The 20,316-nt window shown below is 50.4% G+C and overlaps 1 protein-coding gene across 1 annotated transcript; it reads right to left on the bottom strand.

The window, feature by feature from the left end:
- Nucleotides 1-14,943, bottom strand: Plaur (plasminogen activator, urokinase receptor). The gene is made up of 7 exons (NM_134352.2): nt 14,870-14,943; nt 12,473-12,583; nt 10,668-10,811; nt 4,096-4,251; nt 3,446-3,580; nt 1,411-1,557; nt 1-479 (listed from the first exon to the last, which is right to left on the bottom strand). Exons 1-7 carry the CDS (start codon nt 14,928-14,930, stop codon nt 247-249), a joined length of 987 nt encoding a protein of 328 aa, NP_599179.2. The 5' UTR covers nt 14,931-14,943; the 3' UTR covers nt 1-246.
- Between the last annotated feature and the right edge of the window lie 5,373 nt (nt 14,944-20,316).

The raw sequence follows: 20,316 nt of genomic DNA, 5'->3' as shown, positions 1-20,316 counted from the left end.
TTCACTGGTACAAAAATCTTATATATATATTTACATAATAAATTAGGGTAATAACAATGATAATAATAATAACAGCAACAATATTAACTCAACCAAGAGGCCCCCTGCTGCCCGCAGCCCTTTTCTCAATTCTCTTCCAGTTCTTGAGGCCCCAAGAAGACAATACAGCACGCCTGTCCTCAAAGATGGAGCAGAGGGGAGGAGGTCAAAAGTCCCTGGGTCCAGCCAGGGCAGACGGCTCAGGATTCAGGTCCAGAGAGGGATGCCCCACAGTCTGAGGGTCAGGAGCAGGGAGGCAATGAGGATAAGATGAGCAGGGCCTGGCCCGGGGGCGCCCCCTGTAGGGCGGTTACAGCCACTGCCATTACAGCAGGAGATAGAGAGGTTGACGTGGGTCTGGAAGGAGTCGGCCACGTGGGAACCTTGGCACCAGGAAGCCGTGGCGCAGCCTCTTACGGTGTAACTCCGGTTTCCCAGCACTGAAGAAAGAGAAGAGTCAGTGAGCCCGGGTGGGAAGTCTCAGGAAAGCGGCAGGCTCCCGGCGGTGAACGCCATAGCCAATCTCCAATCCCTTATAGTGAGCAGGGCTTCCCAAAGTGTGTCCCAGGAACCCCTGGCAGTCCCTCAGACTCACACCAGGATTGATTTCAGAGTAACACTAAGATGTCATTTGGCCCTTCCAAGCTTTTGGGCAAACAAGAGATACTTTTCCAGAGAAACCCTAGGACGTGATATTGCAACAGGCGGAACACGAAAGCAGAGCGGAGGACCAGCTGTCTGCTATTAAAGCCAGACGGGAAGAGGGTTGCCACGCAGTAAACAATGACAGTACTCTCTTTGCACTTTTTCATCATGAGAAACACAGGCATTCCCCCACCCCCATCCAAACTATTATTTATGAGACCAGCTGTGGTGGCACGCGCCTTTAATCCCAGCACTCAGAAGGCAGAGGCAGGTGGATCTCTGAGTTTGAAGCCAGCGTGTGGTATAGAGAAAGTTCCAGGACAGCCAGGGCGACAGATAAGACCCAGTCTCAAAGAAAAGCGTTAGGTGAAATGAAGTGTATTATTCTTGTTGGCTTGACAGAACCAAACCTCTTGTTGCAATTTGTCCTTTCTGCGGGTAAACACAGCCTCCCGTGTCCCCCACCCTCCGCCCCATCTGGGCTTCTCTGTATAGACCTGGTTGTCCTAAAACTCACTCTCCAGACCAGGCTGGCCTCAAACTCAGAGATCCGCCTACCTCTGACTCCCAAGTGCTGGGATTAAAGCTATGCACCACCACCCCCGGCTAAAGTGTAACCTTTACCATAGGAAGATCCACCCGGTCTAGGCCTGGCCCATCTGTCAATCAGTCTGATCAGCGCTCTGTGCCTCAGTGGGTCCCCTTCCAGCTCCCACAGGGTCTCACCATCTAAGCCTGTAGCCTCCAAGCACTGATTCATTGGTCCCCGGCAGTCAATGAGGGACGTCTCTTCGTAGGAACATCCAAAGGTGCTGTTCCCCTCACAGCTGTAACATTGGAAGCCATTCGGTGGTAAGCTCTGAAGATCCAGAACTTAAAAATGAAAAACAAAACAAACAAACCAAAAAAACGACAGGGAACAAAGATTAGCACCACTGGGTCTATGCATCCGTCCATCCGCCCACACTCTGCCTAAGGTGATAGGGCACCACCTGATGGTCATCCCTGGGAACTGCATTTTCTTTCGGGGGTCGGGGTTCTCACATCTAACTAGGCAACTGATGCTGGACCCTAACAAACTAGGTACTATCTCAAACAGGCCCTACCTTCTAAAACGTGACTATACAGAGTCGTTCACTGTAGCAGCCACTGGCTACCTGTGTTTCTTCAGGTTTAAATGAGTTATCGTTATGTATAATCCTAGAGCTAGTGAGATGGCCCAGCAGGTAGGGGAGCTTGCAGACAAGTCTGATGATCTGAGTTCAATCCCCAAGACCCACATGGTGGAAAGACAGAACTGACTCCTCAAGGTTGTCTTCTTCTGACTGACCTCTACAATTAAATGATGGCATGCTTGTCACACAATGCCTGCAGAGAATAGAAAAGAGCATCAGGGCCGGAGAGATGGCTCAGTGGTTAAGAACACTGACCGCTTTTCCAGAGGTCCTGAGTTCAAATCCCAGCAACCACATGGTGGCTCACAACCATTTGTAACAGGATCTGATGCCCTCTTCTGGTGTGTCTGAAGACAGCTACAGTGTACTTACATACATAAAATAAATAAATCTTTAAAAAAAAAAGAGCATCAGATCCCTTGGAGCTGGAGTTATGGGTAGTGAGCCGCCCAACCATGGGTGCCGGGAACTGAACCCGGATCTGGTATCTACTCTTAACTGCTGAGCCGTCTCTTCACCCTTCAATACGAACGATGGCTATTACTGTGGACACGGTGGCTACTGCTGTTGAACAAAGAGACAGTCTACAGTCTGTGCCCAACCACACCTGGCTTTTCTCTGTTCTTTTCCTGAGATAGGGTCTCGGGTAGCTGGGCCAGCCTTGAAACTCACTGTACAGAGGACAACTTTTGAACCTCTGAACCTCCAGCCTCTACCTCTGGAGTAATAAGATTGTATTTAGGTTCAAATTAATTAATATTAAATAATAACGTTGAGAACTGAGATAGCTTAGTGAGTAAAGGTGCTTTGCTCACAAGCCTGAGGGACTTTCTGAAATGTGTGAGGCCCTGGCTTCCACTGGCTTACCCAGGATTCAAAGGCAGGGCTTTTCAGAACTTTAACAATTTTCAAAACATTTATTTATCTTATTTTATGTGTATGAGTTCTTGCCTGCACCTGTATGTGCTCCATATGCATGCAGTACCCACAGTGTCCAGAAGAGGGCACCAGATGCCCTGGAACTGTAGTTACAGATGTGAGCTGTGTGGGCACTGGGAAACAAACTTGGCCCGTCCTCCTCAAGAGCAGCCAGTGCCTTTAACCACCGAGCCACCGCTCCAGCTCAGTTTACACAAAAGCTGTATTTCTGTGAAATTGCTATGAAATGGTTTCCTTGACCTTAACCTCATGCTGTGTTAGGACACCACAGTGGCTGGGACAGCCTGGCTCTAGACTCTCAGGACTCACGGCTTTGTCACCAGATAGTCCCCACCCAGAGTGGGCAGAACTGGGGCATGGGGATTAGGTGGGCTGTGTGTGCTTAAAGAGTGACCCGGGGGCTGGGGATTTAGCTCAGTGGTAGAGCGCTTGCCTAGCAAATGCAAGGCCCTGGATTTGGTCCCCAGCTCCGAAAAATAGAAAAAAGAAAAAAAAAAAAAAAAGAGTGACCCGGAACCAGATTTGCAAGTCAGTCAGGGCAGGCCTCCAGAGAGAGGTGACACTGATGTCAGTTGGATGGAGAGGACTTGGGAAAGAGCGTGGAGGGAGAGTTGTAGAAAGAGGCAATAACTCGTCCAGTTCCTCACCTGGGCCACCATTGCATTGGGTGAAGTTGCAGCACTTCAGGAAGTGAAAGGTCTGGTTGCTATGGAAACCTGCTGTGCCCGGGCATCCGGGAAGACTGCCACAGCCTTTGGTGTAGGGTTCGTCCTTCACGCTCCCTGGAGAGGGCAGAGGTCAGAGGTTAGAGGGCAGATCGTCTAAGGGCTGGCTGTTGAGTTGCCCCCTTGAGCACACCCCTTTTATGTTACTTAGGGTAACTTCCTCCCTAGCCAAAGGACTTCACTTTCCTTTCTCTCTTTGCCATATGATAAAGGGGGCCGGAAAGATAAATAGAACTTCATGAGTTTCTGGGATTTCTAGAAAGAAAACTCTTACAAAACAAATAAATTTTTTTTTGGGTTTCTTTCCTCTTTTCTTCTGCCTGGAATGTAGTCACCAGGTCTGGAGCTCTGGTGGCCATATTGTGCCCTGAGGCAGTCATCAGAATGAAAGCAGTATGTGAGATACGACAAGGTAGCTGGGTTCCTGGTCACTCTCGAGCTGATCCAGTGACTCTGAACTTCCAGGGCTGAGTGTGCTGTCCGCATGGCTGTGCGAGTTCTGCTTGCACGCCTGGAACTTGGAGATCTCCCTTAGGGACAGCCTAGAGGACTGCCCGCAGCTGGGAGCTTACGTTCTGTGCTTTGGAGCGTCACCACTTCAATACAGTGTTCTGTAGGATACCGGCACTGCAGGCTTTGCTCCCGGCCCCTCTCACAGCTCTGGTCCAGAGAGGTGCAGGATGCACACTCAAGGTAACGGCCCCGGGGAAAAGGTCGCCCTCGGGCTCCTGGGAAGAAGAGGAAGCGGTGATTTGGTGGTCAGGTCTGGCAGAGAACTCCATCCTGAACCTTGCGGTCAATCATCAAGCCTACTAATCCCACATCCCACTAGAATGTATCCTGTTCTTTTCAGCCTTTGGTACCTCCTCAGTACCAGCCTCCGTTCCTTCCAAACGGTCAATACCATCTTCACCGCAGTTCCTTTCAAACAGCCCTAAAATGAAGTCTTTAAAATACACCTAACCCAGTTCTTCTCTGCTCAAAACCATTCCATAGCTCCCTATTGTTAGACTAACAGCCAAACACCTGAGAATGGCAGTCAAGGCCCACTGAGGACTGGGTCCTGGCCACCTGTCCCTCCTCATCTCCAAGTGCCAGCCTCTCCCGTGCTCTCTAACATACTGGCTACACAGTTTTAGAACACTGACCCTGAGTGGCACCAGACTTTCCGTTGTCTTTGTCTAGAACACCCTTTCTTTGCTCCTGTCTTTTGAAACTCCTCCCCCATTCTTCTTCATCCTAAATAGTGCCTCTTCCAGTCAGGGGCTCTACCACTGAGCCACACCCCCCAGCCCCTCACTGGGGGATTCTAGGCAGGGGCTCTACCACTGGGCCACACCCCCAGCCCCTCACTGGGGGATTCTAGGCAGGGGCTCTACCACTGAGCCATGCCCCCCCGTCCCTCACTGGGGGATTCTAGGCAGGGGCTCTACCACTGAGCCATGCCCCCAGCCCCTCACTGGGGATTCTAGGCAGGGGCTCTACCACTGAGCCACACCCACCCATCCCCACCCCTCATTTGGGGATTTTAGGCAGGGGCTCTACTATCAAGGTGTATTAGTAGCCCCTTCCCCCTTTTTGATACAAAGTCTCACAATGTACCCATAATCCGGAATTCTTTCTTTAGGTATTTCATGGATCAGTGCAGCTTTTGCCTTTACTTCTCTTTACTTTTTTTTTTTCCGGAGCTGGGGACCGAACCCAGGGCCTTGCGTTTGCTAGGCAAGCGCTCTACCACTGAGCTAAATCCCCAACCCCTTCTCTTTACTTCTTACGTCTACCTGGAATCACAAATTATTACTTACTGATGGATGACCCAAAAGGTCAAGCCTCACTTGATGGATCCAGGGTAATCTTGTTTGGCTCAAAGCTTTTGAGTGAGGCCAACTGGATGGGCTACTTTTCCCTGGAAGCACCATGTCATCCCTTGCCCGGGGTTTGGCTCACACCATCCTGTAGCCTGGCACAGCCTCTCCTTCCTGACCCAGGAGACTGGAGCTGTGTCGGAGCTGAGGCAGTCCTCTGGCAGGCTCAAGGCAATTAGGTGAATCATTCCACCCAGAGCCAACTCATCTGTCTCATTCAAAGAAACATGCCTCAAAGGCCCGCAGCCGCCTCTTCCCACAAACTTCCACGAAAACCAAATGCAGAACTTCCTCCAGACATGGTGGTATGTTCCGGTAACCCCTTGACTTTGGTGTCTGGGGCTTGAAGATTGCAAATTTGAGGATAGACTGGACTACACAGGAAGACTGGGTCTCAAAAAAAATCAAACCAGGAATTTCCAGCATAGCCACACTGTCTGCCCCACCCCTCTTAGCCAGGGGTGGGGTGGGGGGGTGGTTTCTTTATTATTACATCTTCCCAGGATTCTCTTCTAAATATGGGTCATGTGACCTTCAGGTATCTGTTTAGTCCCTTTTTAAATTTCTTAATTGCTCATTCATAAATCTCTCTCTAGTCTCAACAGTAATCTAACAAGTCTTGGTGGAGAAAACTACTTGGGAGGCTGAGGCAGGAGGATTCTCTAGTGTGGAGCTGGGCTGGGGGTTTAACTCAGTGGTAGAGCTCCTCCCTGCCTAGAATCCCCCAGTGAGGGGCTGGGGGCGTGGCTCAGTGGTAGAGCCCTGCCTAGAATCCCCCAGTGAGGGGCCGGGGGCGTGACTCAGTGCAGAACTAGGACTCCCAAGACCCTACCTTCCATCTGTGTTGCTTAAAACAAATATCTGACTTCCAGACTTGTGCATTCGGTTGCCTCTTGGTTCTTCTGACTTCACTCACCCGAGTCTCTATCTGCCTCTGCTATGGTTGGATGTGGTTTGTCTCCCTGACGGTCATATGTTTGAATGTTAGTGTGACAGAGTGTTAGGGGATGCACCTTTTTAAGGCAGGAAGCTACTGAGAAGCTGCCAGGTCATCTGCAGGCTGCTTTCGGAAGTGATTAATTAATAAATTAACTTTGGAAGGGATTCCAAGTTGGCTCCCAAGAGAGAAAACGGTTTTTAATTTTTCCCCCCTTCATTCTATTTTATGCGCACAGTATTTTGCTGGCTTGTACATTTGTGCACCATGTGCATGCAGTACCAGAGGTGGCCAGAAGAGGGTGATAGACACACACAGACACAGACGACACAGACAGACACAGACAGACACTCAGACACACGGAACTGGAATTACAGACTGCTCTAAGCAGCCTGGTGTAGGTGGTGCTGGGAACTGAACCTAGGTCTTCTGGAAGAGCAGACTCTCAACCACTGAGCCATCCCACAGCTGTGGGGTTTTGAATTTCCCTCAGTAATATAGTCATGAGGTAACAGGGTCCTGAGGGTGTCCGATGTGTATGATGGGGAAGAGCTAGCACCATACTGTGTGGACTTCCCATTTCCCAAACTGTGAGCTACATAAACTTTTTTTTTTTTTTTTGGTCTATATTAACTTACTGGGTTGTTCTTTTTTTATTGTTTTTTAGACTAGGACTCAGTCTGCATTCTGGAACCTGTTGGGTGGACCAGGCTAGCCTTGAATGTATGGAAACCCTTCTACTGTGTCCTCCCCAGTGCTGGGATTAGAGGTGTATGCCACCATGCCGGGCTGTAGCTCTTTTCTTTACAGCTCTTTGGTGCTTGCTAGACTAACAGGAGTTTGACCTCATGACCAGTGTAAAAACCATGAAGCCAGTTGCCTGTAATCCCAGTTCTGGGCAGGCTGAGTCAGGAGGATCTCTCAGACTTGCTGGCCGCCAGCGTAGCCTCAGGCTCAGTGAGACCCTCTCTGAATAGAATTAAGTGCAGAATGACGGAGTAGGACAGTTGCCGACTTCTTCTGGTCTCTTTGAACACACACACATATACACACACGACACATACACACACACAGACAACACACTCACACACAACACACATGCACACACAAACAACCCCACCACACCTACATATGAGTATATGTGCACACATACAGACAACACATTTACACACATACAGACATACAGATATGCACACACATACATGCCACAGTCATAGACATGCACATGCATACACATCATACATATACACACCCATGCACACATATACACACGCACACACATACTCACCATACACACCCCACACACTCTTGCACAGACACCACACACATGCACACCACACTGACACATGTACACATATATGCACACATGAACACACACACAGCTGTATGTTATTTTTTTTCTGTCCCTTTTTATCAATCAGGGCCTGTTCTTCACTTCCTAGCTGGCTCTCATGGGGTCTAAGGTGGTCACCCGCACCTCTCTGGCTCGCCACCCTGCTGCCAAAAAACTGGTGGGGGGGACTCTCTCCAAATCTGGGGACACCGCCACCCAGCCCAAGCCTGTTGCCTCAGTCTCATGACTGTCTCTTCATGGCTCTGTCTCCCTTCACAGAGCTGAGCTGGTAAGTTAGAACGTAAGCCATGACACCTGCGACACTCTCTGTGTCTGGCTTCTCTCTTCCAAGGATCACAGGGCTCCGAGTTCCTGCCTTTGCTTTTCTTTTCTCTCCAGAGGCCTCCAATCACTGGCTGTCATTTGCCCAGCTTTATAACCGTCACTCTCAGAAGCATGACACTGACATAAGGGATTCCATCACTCCCAGAAGAGAAGGCTCTGTGCACTGCTCCCGTCACTGAGGTCCCCTTGTCTACCTGCCAAAGGTGAGCCATCAAGACACTTCGACCCCAGCCCAGTGGACACCCCCATCTGGGTGCAGAGTTCCTCGCCCACTGTGTCCATTTCTCCCCATACTCTACCTTCTCTCTTCCCTGCTAAGGGCAGAACGATTTGTCAAAATCAGAAGTGGGAGGGGGATATAAAAAGTAAAAAGAGGGTCTAGGGCTGTGGTTCAGCGGTGGGGTATTTGCCTAGCATGCGCAAAGCTCTGTGTTCTGTCTCCAACACAGAAGAAAGCCTATGGCTGGGATCCCAGCACTCAGGAGAGGGTGACAGGAGAACCAGGCATTCAAGGAATTCCATGGCTACATGGAAAGTTCAGTGCCAGAGGGGGTTATCCAAGGAACAAATAAGCCAGGCATGGTGGCACACACCTTTAATCTCAGCCCTGGAGAGGCTAGCTTGGTCTATAGAGCGAGTTCAGGACAGGCAGGGCTATATAAGTAGACTCTGTTTAAACAAACAAGCAAAACCCAAAAACTAACAAACTCAGGGCCACCACCATGGCTTAGTGGGTAAAGTTGCTTGTAGCCAAACCTGAAGACTTGAGTTCAAGCCCCAGGACCTACACAGTCGAATGAGAATTAACTTCTACACTGTGTTCTTCTCACAAGTGTCATGGCAAAGCAAACAGAGTTATCGTTTAAAGAGAAAATGACCCACACATGACTCGGCCTTGCACCAGAGACATTTTGTAGGTAGGACGGAGAAAGAAGACAAAGCAGGCAGAAAGGCAGTGTCTTCCCTCAGGAGGACCCTGGGCCTTCAGGCCATAATCAATGCCCATCCAGGGACAGACAGTGCAGAAAGAACACAAGGAGTGCAGTTCCTTCCTCACCTTCCCTGACCTTGACCATTGACCACAGCCTAAAGCCACAGTGCTCAACCGAAAGATTTATGGAAGCTTCTCCCTTCACTCCATGCTCTCCCTGTCCTTTCCAAGTCAAAGATCATCTTTTTAAAAAAGGTTGTTGGAAGGGAAAACTAAGCTATCATACATTCGAGGCAGGGGCTCTACCACTGAGCCACGCCCCCAGCCCCTCACTGGGGGATTCTAGGCAGGGGCTCTACCACTGAGCCACACCCCCAGCCCCTCACTGGGGATTCTAGGCAGGGGCTCTACCACTGAGCCCTGCCCCCAGCTCCTCACTGGGGGATTCTAGGCAGGGGCTCTACCACTGAGCCACACCCCCAGCCCCTCACTGGGGGATTCTAGGCAGGGGCTCTACCACTGAGCCACACCCCCAGCCCCTCACTGGGGGATTCTAGGCAGGGGCTCTACCACTGAGCCACGCACTCATTCCTATTTTCCTAATTTTAATTTTAAAATGTATTATTACTGCTATTGTTGTTGTTGTTATTGGTGTGTGTGTGTAGTGTGTGTGTGTGTGGTTTGTGTGTGTGGTTTGTGTGTGTGGTTTGTGTGTGTGTGGTGTGTGTGGTGTGTGTGTATGTGTGGTGTGTATGTGTGGTGTGTGTGTGTGGTGTGTGTGTGTGGTGTGTGTGTATGTGTGGTGTGTGTGTATGGTGTGTGTGTGTGGTGTGTGTGTGTGGTGTGTGTGGTGTGTGTGTGTATGTGGGGTGTGTGTGTGGTGTGTGTGTGTGGTGTGTGTGTGTGTGTGTGGTGTGTGTGTGGTGTGTGTGTGTATGTGGGGTGTGTGTGTGTGGTGTGTGGTGTGTGTGTGTATGTGTGTGTGTGTGTGTGTGTGTGTGTTTAGATCAGAGGACAATTTTATAGAGACTCAATTCTCTCCTTCCCCTGGGATTCAGGTATTGAACCCAGGTCACTAGGCTTGAACAACAGTGAGCCATCTCGCAGGTCCTCCTTTTTAGCTTTTGTTTTGAGCCAGAGTCTTAAGTTGCCCAAGGCTGACCTTCAAGTTGTAATCTTTCTGCCTCCTACAGGCAAGCTCAACCAAGCGTGGTAGATGTGTTATCTTATACCTGACAGCCACGTTTTTTTTAGTTTGGGTTTTTTTTTTTTCTTTTCTTTTTTTTTTTTTTTTTTTTTTTTCGGAGCTGGGGACCGAACCCAGGGCCTTGCGCTTGCTAGGCAAGTGCTCTACCGCTGAGCTAAATCCCCAACCCCGACAGCCACGTTTTTAGCCCTACAGCCTAGGGATGATTTTATCATCAGTAGAGAGGCTGGGTGTGGCAGCTGGAAGCTCTACTCTCAGTACTCAGGAAGCTGAGGCAGGAGGATACCCTTTTCTAGCCAGCCTGGGCTATATCGTTTCAACCAAACAAAACAACTGGCTGTCAGGCTACTGTGAGATAAGGGAGGGAGGTGTCTTGGGGACACTGATGGCGGGGAGTGAAACTGGGGCAGGGCTGCAGTGGATTCGGGTGGGGGACGGGGTGAGGACCGGACTTGGTGCTAGGGTGATGTAGGTCTGGGGGGTGGTGATGGGCTTTGGCTGGGCGTGGCGAGGACGCCCGACTCACCGGGTCTGGGCCTGTTGCAGAGGTTTGTGGCACACACGGTCTCGGTGAGGCTGACGATCACCGAGCCCATGCGGTAGCTCATGGTCCTGTTGGTCTTCTCCTTGTGGGCACAGCCTCTGGTCACCACCTCCAGCTCCTCGGCGTCTGTGAGGAGAAGAGCCTCAGTCTCCAGAAGCTCCCAAGTCCCAGCCAGCCCCGGGTCGCAGGGTCACTCATCCCCAGAGCCAACCCCTGTGAGCCTTTCCTCTTGTTTGGACCAACTCTGTTATCTTCTAAACTGACCCTCCCCTCCCCGGTACACATCACTTGGATTTTCAGAATCTATCCCAAGGTGAATGAACCAGCAGGGAGGTGCACTTAATGGGAAGAAAAATACATTAATCATTCATTCATTAATTAAACTTTTCTGAGGGGACAGGATATCCAGGCTATGTAGCCCAGTCTGGTCTGGAGCCCTGGATCCTTCCTCGACCTCCCTAGCAGAAGAGCTTCAGGAGTGTATCAAAGTGTCCAGCTTTTATTTTAACTTTATTTTCGTATATGTGCCTGTGTGCGCACATGTGTATGAACATGTGTGTATGGTGTGTGCATGGGTGTACATATGTGTGTCTGTATGTGCTTGTGTGTGCTTAGGTGTGCATGTGTATATGCGTGTATGTGCATGTGGTTTGCATGTGTGTGCATGTGTGTGTGTATGTGCATGCGTGTGCATATGTGTGTGTGTGCGTGTGTGTGTGTGTGTGTGTGTGTGCTCTTGTGGAGGTCAGAGGACAGTTTTCAGGAGTCAGTTCTCTCCTTCCAGGGGGTCAAACTCAGGTTATGGGGGTTGGCACCAAGTGCCTTAGCCTGTTCAGCCCTATCTCAGGCTGTTTGTTTCTTTGTTTGTTTGTTTGTTTGTTTGGTTTGGTTTTGGTGTTTCATGACTAGGTCTCTCCGTGTAGCCCTGGCAGTCCTGGAACTCACTCTGTAGACCAGGCTGGCCTGGAACTCAGAGATCCCCTCACCTCTGCCTCCCTAGTTCAGGTGTGGTGGTGTATACCTATAATCTCCACCCTTAGGAGTTGCGGGCAGGAGGATCAGATGTTTGAGGTCATCATTGGCTACAAGGCAAGTTTAAGACTAGCCTGAGGGTTGGGGATTTAGCTCAGTGGTAGAGCGCTTGCCTAGCAAGTGCAAGGCCCTGGGTTCAGTCCCAGCTCCGAAAAAAAGAAAAGAAAAAAAAAAAAGACTAGCCTGGGCTACATGAGACATTGTCTTAACAAAACAAAACAAAATCCCAAGACCAAACAACCAAACCAAAGCACCACCGCCAATCCCAAAACAGAGCAAAATTATCTGCCATTGCTCTGAGTAGCACATGGCCAATTTATCACCATCGCTAGGGTCTCACCACCATTATCAACAATTTTCTTAGATTTAGTTCATTATTTTGTGTCATGAGGGTTTTGCCTGCATGAATGTCTGTGTACAGTACCCATGCCTACAGCCAGAGGAGGTGGGGAGCCACCAGGTGGGGCTCTAAATGAGTCTGGATCCGTTACAAGATCAGCAAGTGCTTAGATCTGTGTCTGTGGGTGAGTGTGAGAGCCTGGACTCTCCTTCTGGGATTACATGTGGTGATGAGCCACCCTATGTGGCTACCTGAACTGAACTCCAGGCCTCTGGAAGAGCCGCTGGTCTTAAATGCCAGGCTGTCTCTCTACCCTTGTTAGACGTTTGAAGGTCTTTATTTCCTTAAGATCTGGAGAGAGGTGGTTTTCCAGCCGATTGTTTCCTATCGGGTCGTTGGGGGTGGTCAACCTCACCTTCCCATTCCCGAAGCACCGTGGTTCTGCAGAGGTCCTGGCCCAGGGCACACTCCTCCACCAGGCAGTCCTGGTTACTTTCGCACTGTATGCACCGCAGGCCCTGGGAGGCTGGGAGAAGAGGAGACATAGTCAAGGGTGGGGAGCCAGGGGCTGCCTCTCACTCCACCGTGCTGTGAAACTGGTCTAGGCTGGTCCCCTCAGATTTATGCATTATGCCCTGATTGCCTATGGTTCTCCTCTCTCTCTCTCTCTCTCTCTCTCTCTCTCTCTCTCTCTCTCTCTCAGATCTAACTACGTAGTCCAAGACGTCAAACTCACAGCAATCCTTCTGCCTCAGCCTCCCGTGAGTTGGGATTACAGACATGTATCACCCGCCATTCATTCTAACTCTGCCCTTTTGCCCCCTCCCCCCTTTTTTCAAGACAGGGTTTCTCTGTGTAACCCTGGCTTTCCTGAAACTTGCTCTGTAGACCAGCATGGCTTAGAACTCACGGATATCCACCCATTTCTGCCTTCCTAATGCCAGGATTAAAGGCATGCGACCCCCACCCATCTCCCAACCTCTAATTCTTCCCACTTGAAAGGACTTTCTACCATGGGTCCCATTTAGGTGCTGTGTCCTCTCTACCTGGTCAGCTCTGGACATAGGATCTGTATCTCCTATCCATTCTCCCATCCTCTCCCTTAGCTTCTCTTCAGTGGCCTCTCCAAGGCGGGAGTTTTCTCCTGAAGCTCTAACCCCGCCAATTAGCCCTCCAAGATAACCTCAACTGAGATGACCCCCAAAAACATTCTCTCCCTTCCCCCAACAACCTCCCCTAGGTTCTAGTCCTGCCCCACAGCTCCTGCCTGTCTTATGTCTCTAGTCCCGCCCAATATTCTAGCCCCGCCCCTGGCTTCTGGCTTCCTTTGCTTCCTGCTTTCTTCTAGACTCTAGTTCCGCCCTCTGGCTCCTTCCCTAAATTCTCTTTCTACTTCTATATTATTTTATTAAATATTTCTGAAATGTTTTCACGAGTTATAGCTGGTCCAAAACTTTATGCAAACCAGGCCGGCCTTAAAGTCAGAAATTCACCTTCCTTGAAACTAAGGCTATTTCCCACCAACATTCCGCTCTATTCTTGGTAGACTAACCCTGTCCAGGCTTCACCTTAACGCCATAGCCTAGCGGTTCTCAACCTGTGGATCGCGACCCCCAGGAGGGGGTCAGACATCAGATATCCTGCCCATCAGATATTTACATCAAGATTTATAATAGCAAAATCACAGTAAGGAAGTGGTAACAACAGTAATTTTAAGGTTTGGGGGTCACCACACTGTATTAAAGGGTTATAGCAATCGAAGGTTGAGAACCACTGTCATGGACCCACCTCGGCCCCCAAATTTTGTCCCACCCCAGGACCGAAGTCCTTCCTCCAAATCCACCCCGAGGCCCTTGACCCGCCCCTAACTCCTCCTCAATGTTATAGCTCCTCCCCCCTCCCCCTCCCCTGCCTCAGACTACCTAATTCCTAATCAGGAATTCAGCACCAGGCTATCCTCCGTCTAGCCCCCATTTCCTAGACACATTCCCGGAAGAGAAAGGCTATATAACTGTCCTGAACCACGAAGCCAGTTCTGACTCCAGGTGGCAGCCCCACTCCAGGGTCCCCTCCTCCCCGGCTCTATTACACAGTAAGAACTGTCCTGCCTGAGCCCTGAGATCCAGTTTGCAATTTAGAGCCCGTCCCCTTTGTGCCAGATCTCCTATCTGCAACAAGAGTCCCTCCCCTTTGCACCCCACTCCTCCCCCCTCTAGCTGCCAGACCATCCAGACCTCCAGAGATCTTTTCCCACCCCATTAATCATCTCCGGTCTCCCGAATAACTCGGAGAGGGCTTTCTGAGTTATTCACCGCGCCAAACCCTGACTCAATTCCTTTCCCATTCCCCTCTGCCTCTCAATACCATCTCCCCCACATTTCCTGGAGGAAGAAGGTGAGAACGGAGCAAAGACAAGTGTACTCGGGGGACAGGCTCTAGGCTCCCGCGGAACTCTGGAACCTTGAGATATAGAGCCCTGTCCCATCCCAAAGCGGGATCCCCACAGAGACCAAAACACTGTGGGGAATGGCTGTGAGGTCACACGCCCAGTTATCATTCAATCCCTAGCTGTGTAGTTTCAGACCAGCTACTTAACCTCTCTGTTCCTCTGCGTCCTCCAGTTTGACTCTTCTGGGAAGCCTGGCACTACGCGCCAGGAATCAGAGTTTACTAATGAATGCCTGCGGGTGTCTGTCTGACTGTGCCACGTGGGGCTTGAGATCATACACGAGAATAGCTGTATAGGAGGAGAAGGGTGGAGTGCCGTCCGTCCTTCCCTAATTTACCCCAGGTGTCACCGCGCAGTCCTTACCTGGGACACAGGTCGTCACCACCACCACCAGCAGCAGCAGCCGCCGCCTCAGGAGGCCCATGGGTTCTTCGTTCACCTCTGCTCTAGACAGACAGTGGGGAAGAAGACAGTTTTGTGACCCCAGAGCTCCTCCCACTGTTTGCTAAAGAGTGAGTCAGCTGGGATCCTGTGGGTGTGCCTTCCTCCCCCATAGCCCTTCCTCCTCCATAGCTCACTAAACTGCCCTTCCGTAAGTAGTGAGTGAGTGTGTGTAGGAGGAGGGAGAGGGAGGGAAGGAGGGAAAGAATATGAGGGAGAAAGAAAGAAAACCAAATAGCAAAGGTTAGAATCGTCTCTAGCCTTGGCTACTTTTTACCAATCCGAATTTTTAGTTTCAAACTTTGTCTTGCTAGGCTGACAAGCCTTGAACTCAGGAAGGTCCTGCCTCAGCCTCCCCTGAGCCTGGACCATGGGCATGGTACCACACTTAGCCTGGGCAGTACAATTTCATGCAGGGAAAACACCTAGAACACGAACTTGCCAAACTAGAGCCTAAATTCCTTCAGCAACTTACTAAGGACCTCCCCGGTTCTGGGCACGGTTCTGGGCACGGTTCCAGGAGCTGGGACTTGGCAGGAAACAGCAAGAGTCCCACCCTTACCACCATTAGGGTGTGGAGGATACATTAGTTATCTAATCTCTCCCATCAGATGGAGATAAGGTAATAAAACAAGTTGAAAGAGGGACAAAGGTACACAAGAGAAATAAATGGCTTAATTGCTTTAGGAGAGCAATCCAGAAGGCTTCGGGAGAGGTATCAGGTGGATGCCTAGAGAAACCAGGTGAAGGAGAGGAAGAGTCAGCCCAAAGGCCCTGAGGGCACGGAATCACTGGGTTCAGTGTGGCTGATGAGTGGGAACCAGAGAGAGCAGAGAGTAATGAGTGAGCGGCAGTTACCTGTACAGTAGTGATGTCACTACTGTGAGTACCCTGAGTCACTGAAGCCTCAGCTGGGAAAGATGGAGCCTTGAGGCCTTCTGAATGATTGACAAGCACTCTACCACTGAGCCACGCCCCCAGCCCCTCACTGGGGGATTTTAGGCAGGGGCTCTACCACTGAGCCACGCCCCCAGCCCCTCCCTGGGGGATTCTAAGCAGGGGCTCTGCCACTGAGCCACACCCCCAGCTTGGCTTGATTTAGTAATTTTAAGATAAGGTAAGAGGCAATAAATAAATAAAATTAAAGCATCCCGCATAAAGCTTTCTTCTAAGAGGTCCTACCTCGGACTGAGAGGGCTGTGTGACTGGTCATTAGCAGGTGTCTTTCTTAGCCTCTCTGTGCTGCAAGCTCCTTCTCTGGAAGGTTGAGATAGCAGAGGTCTTCGTCCCTGAGGGAAGTGGGGAAGTGAAAGCGCACACCTAGGCTTGGTGGTGTCTGTTTAAAATTCTAGTACTTGGGGAGGTAAAGCAGGAGGATGAGCTCAAAGGTAGCCTGGACCGTAGCATGAGTTTGAGGACAGCATGGACTTCACAAAGAGATCCTGTTTCACTTGGACGAGGAGGGGGGGGAGGGTGAGGGGAGGGGAGGGGGGAGGAGGAAGAGGAGAAAGAACTATGATTCTTTTTAGGGCCTGGCTGTTGTGAACAAATCCATTCCCGACTCTAGAATCTGTCTAGAATCTGTCAATTGAGAAGCTTTGCTGGTCTGAAACTTTCTACAAAGCGGATTGACTAATACAGAGCATTGGAATGATACAGGTCCAGACCAAATTGATCGCCGGCTACCTGACGGGTTTTTGTTGTTTTTATGTTTTTGTTTTTTAAGATTTATTTATTTAATATATGTGAGTACACTGTCACTGATTTCGGACACACCAGAAGAGGACATCAGATCCCATTACAGATAGTTGTGAGCCACCATGTGGTTGCTGGGATTTGAACTCAGGACCTCTGGAACAGCAGTCAGTGCTCTTAACCTCTGAGCTGTCTCTCCAGCCCCTACTTTTTGTTTTTAATAGACAAGTATTGCTTATCTCTGTGTCTGAGCTAACATTCTGGCAGTTGTTGAATAGCTCGGGGGTGTGCAAACACATCCCTAGCTTCCACCAATCTAAAAGCTAAGGACATCTTCAGATAGCATCTGAGGCCTATAGCAGGATTGTCCCACTTTGCTCTAAGCCTCCAACAGCTTTGAAAGTTGCTGTGAGATTCAGCCTTTGTTCTGTTACTGTGAGAAGTTCATGAAGCCGTGGGGGCATGGGTGTTTAGGGGACCATGAATGTGTTCCCTGGCCACGGTCACTCACGTTTGGCTCCAGAATGAACTCATCCTCTTTGGGGAAGAGGTGTGTTTTATGGGGGTCAGCCTAATCAACCCAACTCCCAATCCCCCTCCTATCCCACCCACGACATCACTCTTCCTGTATGAGTAGGAAGCTGGCCCCAGTCTGGGACTCTGAGGTCAGTGGTTGTCATACTGACGGTGGCCAGAATGGACCACTCCCTGGCTGTGTCACCCTAAGCCAGCACAGTTCTCTGTTTCCTTACTTGGAAAATGAGGCCCCTCTTGGTGTGTTGGGAAGACTGAACATTGGTCCAGGCTGGGTTGTGGCAGTGTTTGCTTAGCATACATCAAGCTCAGGGTCCAGTTCCCAGAATCCCTGTCCACCGAGTTCTGGAAGCTGAGACAGGGGGATCAGGAGTGCTGGTATTATTGGTTCACCTCTATCTGCCTCTGCAACACTCCCCCCCCCCCCCCCCCCCAGATCTTCCTTCTCTGTGTGTTTGTCCCGCTCTGACGTCTGGGAAGTTCCAGTCAGGAGTTGAAGGAGAGAAAAGAAAAGTGCCAAGTCACCGATACCTGTAGAAAAATTGCAGGAATGTCCACTCCTTCCTTCTGGTGACTCACCTGGCCTCACCCAGCTGCTAGGCTGTGGGGAGGTCCAGCGCATGGGGGCTTCCTCAGCCTGAGGAAGGAAAGATGACTGTGTAGGATGAGGGTGAGAATGGGGGGCAGAGGAGGGGGAAAGAGAGGTAGAGGAAAGAGACAGAGACAGGAGAGGGGGGTGTGGGGAGATAGAGAAAAAGGGACAGACAGAGACAGAGAGTGAGAGAGCGAGAGAGCGAGAGAGAACGAGAGAGAGCGAGAGAGAGCGAGAGAGAGCGAGCGAGAGAGAGAGAGAGAGAGAGAGAGAGAGAGAGAGCAGAGTAACAGGAGTGAAGGGAGCCAAGGGGCTAGAGGGAGGGATGGAGTGGGAAGGAGAAACAGTGGATGAGAGAAAAGAGTCTGGGCAGGCTGGGGTGCCTCTCAGTTTTAGAGCACTTGCCTGATTGGTTATTTCTCCACCAGTGAAAGGAGCCAATTCAAACCAGATTAGATTATATTAAATTCAAGTTAACTGGGAAGCTGTTCTAGTTCAAGTTCACTGGCCCCAAGGACTGAGGCCAGGGGAGTCTCCACGGGGAGGGAGAGGGGAGGGTGAAGGGAAAGGGGCAGAGAAGGGAAAGAGAAAGGAACGGGGGTTGGGGGAAAGGGCGCGGGGTGGGGGGAGGGTGAAAACCCAAAATGTCTGGATTGTATAAAGAAGAGGCTCTGGGAAAGGGCAACCTGGCCCCCAGGCTGGAAAGTTCAGGGTGGAGGGCAGAGTATGCCAGGTAGGGACTGAGGGATGCTGGGAGAAGCAGGAGGCCAGGTCTGCTTTGGTCTGTAAAATATGAACCTCAGTCCCTTGTCCTGGGGTCTGAAACCAAACATTGCCTAGGATACATTGGATGTGGGCCCTTGGTTTCAGGGGAAAAGAGACCAGAGGCCACAGAAGGCATTGGTGTCCCTAGAATCGGAGAGTTCCATGAATTTTGGGAGCCAAACCTCGATCTGCTGAAAGAGCAACGGTTCCTGCTGAGCCATCTCTCCAACTTTCACCTCTTAAAAATTAACGCTGCGCTGCGTGTGGTGGCACATGCCTTCGATCTCAACACTGGGGCAACAGAGACAGGAGGATCTCTGTGAATTTCACTCAGTCTGCAGAGTGAGTTCCAGGAGAGCCAGGACTACACAGAGAAACCCTGACTCAAAATATAAAAATAAAGAAACCTTTGCTGCTGGGGAAGTAGTTCACAGCTTTGTGCTAGTGAGGACACGCCCCCAGCCCCTGACTGGAGGATTCTGGGTAAGAGCGCTATCATTCAGACACACTTTCTGCCATTTCTTTTCTTGATGGGTGGCTTATTGAAACAAGGTCTAACTGTGTATCCCAGGCTACCCACCAGCTCCTGGCAATCCTCCTGCCTTAGCTTCCACCAGCCTCTTTCTTTGGTTTATTGAGACACTGTCTTCTATGTAGCTTGCCTCAACCTCCCGACCCAATGAGGGACTTTTTAAAGGAAGCGCTCCCCATCTATGCCTTATTGGGTGTTTGTGTGGTGCAGTGTCCGTTCTGGGGGCAAATGGGTCTTACAAGGCCAGCCCTAACCACAGGTGAGGAAAATGAGGCTGAGGAGCACGTGGCAAGCCAAAAGATGCTATCCAAGCCGCTAAGCCCCACTCCCACCCCTACCCCAGTCCTGAAGCCTGCCCATGTGACCTTAAATAAAGAAGACTCTGAGCTGAGGAGAGGGCTCCATGGTTAAGAAGTTAAGAATGAGTGTTCTGGGGTTGGGGATTTAGCTCAGCGGTACAGCGCTTGCCTAGCAAGCGCAAGGCCCTGGGTTCGGTCCCCAGCTCCGAAAAAAAGAAAAAAAGAAAAAAAAAAAAAAAAAAAAAGAATGACTGTTCTTACAGAGGACCAGGTTCAACTCCTGGCAACCACAACCGCAGTTCCAGAGGACCCGCTGCCTCCTCTGGCCTCTCTGGGCACCAGGCACACCCCTAGTGTACCCACAGGTGAAACACTTACACCCATAAAATAAAGAATCCTTTAAAGATATTTTTAAAATAAAAGATCCTAGATGGGGGCTGGACAGATGCCTCAGTGCTTAGGAGGGCTTCTCTTCCAGATACTTGCCAATACCTACACAGGGTAGCTCATAACCACCTGTAACCAGGGGATCTAATGCTCTCTTCCCACCTCTCAGGGTACCCAAAGACAGGCAGTGTTGTCTGTCTGTCTGTCTGTCTGTCTGTCTGTCTTTCTCATGTACGTGTGCGTGTGTGTGTCCACAGACCCTTGCTTTCTCACACGCAGTGTTCTCCCCACTCTGTCGCACTCCAATCTTTCCATGACATTGAGGTAAGCTGTGTTTCGTAAAGACTCTCTACGCAGGATGTGGGTGCCTTTCAAAACTGAGCGCCTTTCTGTGGTTTGTGTGACTAACTGGGCTACCACAAAGAACTCTGTGCCCAGCTACTGTGGTCTAAAGTGTAATCCAGCCCTGAGGAGTCTGAGGCAGGAGGATCAGGAGCTTGAGATGCGCTGGACTACACAATGAAGCGTTACCCGTTTCCAGTTCAGGGCCGGAGACTCTCCTCCA

The sequence above is a fragment of the Rattus norvegicus genome, chromosome 1 (genome assembly GCF_021556685.1).
Source record: "Rattus norvegicus strain SHRSP/BbbUtx chromosome 1, alternate assembly SHRSP_T2T, whole genome shotgun sequence".
In the NCBI taxonomy this organism is placed as follows: domain Eukaryota; kingdom Metazoa; phylum Chordata; class Mammalia; order Rodentia; family Muridae; genus Rattus; species Rattus norvegicus.
This window is presented reverse-complemented; position numbering and strand designations above follow the sequence as displayed.

Coding starts and splice junctions, on each gene's coding strand:
- Plaur (NM_134352.2), bottom strand. CDS start 14,930: ATGGGCCTCCTGAGGCGGCGGCTGCTGCTGCTGGTGGTGGTGGTGACG. Junction 10,812..12,472: donor GGTGCTTCGGGAATGGGAAG/GTGAGGTTGACC, acceptor TTCTCCTCACAG/ACGCCGAGGAGCTGGAGGTG. Junction 1,558..3,445: donor CCAATGCAATGGTGGCCCAG/GTGAGGAACTGG, acceptor TTCATTTTTAAG/TTCTGGATCTTCAGAGCTTA.